At 50.2% G+C, this 2,924-nt stretch overlaps 2 protein-coding genes across 2 annotated transcripts in view; one reads left to right on the top strand and one right to left on the bottom strand.

Annotated features, from left to right (window-relative positions):
- HOMER2 (homer scaffold protein 2) overlaps positions 1 to 2,881 on the top strand; it is a 104,549-nt gene extending 101,668 nt beyond the window's left edge. The window contains exon 12 of the mRNA XM_019640045.1: positions 2,575 to 2,881. The gene's annotated coding sequence lies outside the window, so the exon portion shown is untranslated. The remainder of the gene's footprint in view (positions 1 to 2,574) is intronic.
- WHAMM (WASP homolog associated with actin, golgi membranes and microtubules) overlaps positions 7 to 2,924 on the bottom strand; it is a 33,654-nt gene continuing 30,736 nt past the window's right edge. Inside the window, exon 8 of the mRNA XM_019639999.1 lies at positions 7 to 744. Within this exon, the coding sequence (XP_019495544.1) occupies positions 434 to 744 (311 nt within the window). The 3' untranslated portion in view covers positions 7 to 433. The remainder of the gene's footprint in view (positions 745 to 2,924) is intronic.

The raw sequence follows: 2,924 nt of genomic DNA, 5'->3' as shown, positions 1-2,924 counted from the left end.
ATTATTGCTATAATAATGTTCACATTCAAACCTTTACATCTGAGGAAAGCACTAGTGCACACACAGGACACGGTCAGTAGTCTAATAGTGCTGTTTATCATATGCCATCAGAGTGTAAACGTTTTTCAGAATAAGGGAATGATTCTAGAACATCCACAGTAAAAAATAAATACTATCCTGTTAGGCCAGCAACACTTACTACCGGTCTTAAATTCCCAGCTACGGTTCAGTGTGTGACAGTCCACGTTTCTACTTCCCTGGTTTTAAGAGCCACAGCATTAAAAGAAAGCTGTGACGTCACACACACAACCCTGCTCGTCTTCCGGGTGCTATGCGGCCAGTCTACCCTGTTCACATACTTTCCAAGAACAAGCCTTGGGCCCCGGTGCCTTCATCCCAGCCCATGGCAGCGCCCTAGGCCTTGGAGACGGGCTCAGTGGTCCCAATCGCTGGGGCCCTGCCCATCGCTGTCCTCCTCCTCCTCCTCCTCGTCCGAGTCGGCAGACACCCTCTTGATTCTCTGCAGCGCCGCCTTGATGCTCCTCTCCAGGTCGCTGGTTGCTTTACTGCTGGGGCTCATGCCAAGGTCAGGGTGAACTTTCTTCAGTTTGACGCCCTGCCTTATGGCAGCCAGGATATGCTCGTTGACTGAGGTGCGGGGAGCAGCCGAGGGCACATCCACTTTCTGGAGAGGGGTCCTGCCACGCCTCAAGGCGGCCAACACCTCATCCATGGATCCTGAAACTGAGTAAACAGAGCACATACCATCAACAAGTGATACTCATCGTCCCCAAGCTTCAGGACATTTTTGGACCAGGTAAAGTCACACGTCAGTTAACGCCATGATTGAAACAAATAATCATTTCTGTAAACAGATGTTTTGATAACTTGCTAGAAAGGCCACCCAGAAGCTCCCTGTGTGGGTCCAGGAGAATGGAATCCCTAATGTTTTACCTTGACCACTTACTTCCCATCACTCAAATCCACAGCAACTCACAGGCACAGCCGTGCACACCTTTGGTCAGAGTGGCTGTTTTTTAAGACACGGATGCTGTGCTATTTCCATGTGATCCTGCAGAGAGTTACAGATGCCTGGGGTGTGAAGAATGTGATCGCACGGGTATGACTTAGACACTGCTGAAACACTGTATTGCCTCCATTTCCCTTGCCACTTCAAAAACTTTTTTAAAAAGCATACCCTGCTGTCTCTCTCCAACTCCAGTCTTGGATATTAGTCAGCGAGGATTGATGAGTCAATGTGACAGTGAGGTGAGTAGGTTTCCACACATGAAAAGGCTTAAAGTAAAACCTTCATCAGTAGCTCAATGAACCTGGCAGAGGTGGCACTGGCACATCTCTGTATAGAGTGCNTCTCAGTCAATTCTAGGACCCCCTTTTCTCCAGATGCGTGTCTTCAAAGGTTCGGGGGAGCTTATATGTTCCCAGGGTGTTAGGGGACAGGGGGCCGGTGTCTGCCGAGATGTCTCCTGTTCCTCCACCACCTAGTGTCATGTTTGTGTGCTTGGAAATACAAGAATTACTCAGATGTCCCCATGCTGCAGAATTCTCCGTGAGGCTGTCCCAGGCCCTCTCTGCAGCTAGCCCCTGTTTGAGAGCAGAGGTTTGAGGCGGAGGGTGATTGAAGTTGAAGGGAATGCTAGCTAAGCCAGATGTGTGTTTGCAGGCGACAGCGTACAACTAGCTGGAAGTGCGTCTGTGGCCACCAATGCTTGTTCTGTGACAGTCAGAGTCGCAGGCCCTTCCTTACTGCTTACTTGTGGGTGGGCTTTGACCCTCAGGGTGCAGATCAGCAACGCCCAGGGGACTTCTCTCATGCTTCTTACATAGGTCTTTCACACGTACAGCTCTTGAAGCATTCTTTTGTGTGTTCATTTAACAAATATTTCTTGAGCACCTCTATGTCTAAACCCTGGGAACATAAAAGTGAAAAGACACGGACCCTCGCCATAAACCTGTTACTTTCCGGTGGAGAGGTGAGATGCTGTGTTGCAGGTGCTAATGGGCCTCAATTGATGGCAGTTTGTTTGTCCCCCTCAAGCAAGGCTCTCATAGGTGGGCAAGGCCAGGGGTCTGAGCACACCCTGTTTCTGCAGAGCTGGGGTGATCCCAGGCCACTCTAAAGACCTTGTGAAACACCAGGCTTCATAACCTTGGGCGGAACCCACAGTGACTAAGTACTCATGCCACACTCTTCCCTCCTGACAGCCCCATGTGTCCTGTCTGACTTGTGCATAGTAGTGTCTTTCTAAGGATGGTCTGCAGACCAGCCACTTCAGAGCTCTCTGGGTTTTCAGTCCATCTCAGAAAAACCTCCTGGCTTAGGTACCTTTGCAGTCCGGGCCCGGCGGTGTGCATTCTAGCAACCTCCTTGTGCTAGACAGGATGACGGCCCTTCAAAGGTGTCTGCGTCCTCATCCCTACAACCCATGAATATGTGACCTCACGTGGCAGAAGGGCCCTTGCCTGTGTGGTTAAACTTATGCCCCTCAGATGGGTGATTATCCTGGATTATCTGGGTGGGCCCAACCTAATGACATGAGTTCTTAAAAGCAGAGACCCTTTCCTGGCTGGGGTCAGAAAGGAAGATGATGATGGAAGAGGAGTCAGAGAGATACGATGTTGCTGGCTTGGAAGATAGAGGACGGGGCCACAAGCCAAGGAGAGCAGTCAGCCTGTGCAAATGGGAAAAGGCACGAAAACGGCTTCTCCCCTAGAGCCTTCAGAAAGGAACACAACCCTGCTGACACCTTGAGATTAGCCAGTGACGCGTGTCGGACCTCGGACCCGCAGGACGGTAAGGTAATAAATTCATGTTGTTTTGAGCCTCTAAGTTCGTTATGGTAGCAGTAGAAAACCAATGCACTCCCTAAATGAGTTTACACCCCTAAGATTTGCGAGTCTCT

The sequence above is a fragment of the Hipposideros armiger genome, unplaced genomic scaffold (genome assembly GCF_001890085.2).
Source record: "Hipposideros armiger isolate ML-2016 unplaced genomic scaffold, ASM189008v1 scaffold_48, whole genome shotgun sequence".
NCBI classification, from domain to species: domain Eukaryota; kingdom Metazoa; phylum Chordata; class Mammalia; order Chiroptera; family Hipposideridae; genus Hipposideros; species Hipposideros armiger.
The sequence above is the reverse complement of the archived record's forward strand: the minus strand, read 5'-3'. Positions and strand labels throughout refer to the sequence as shown.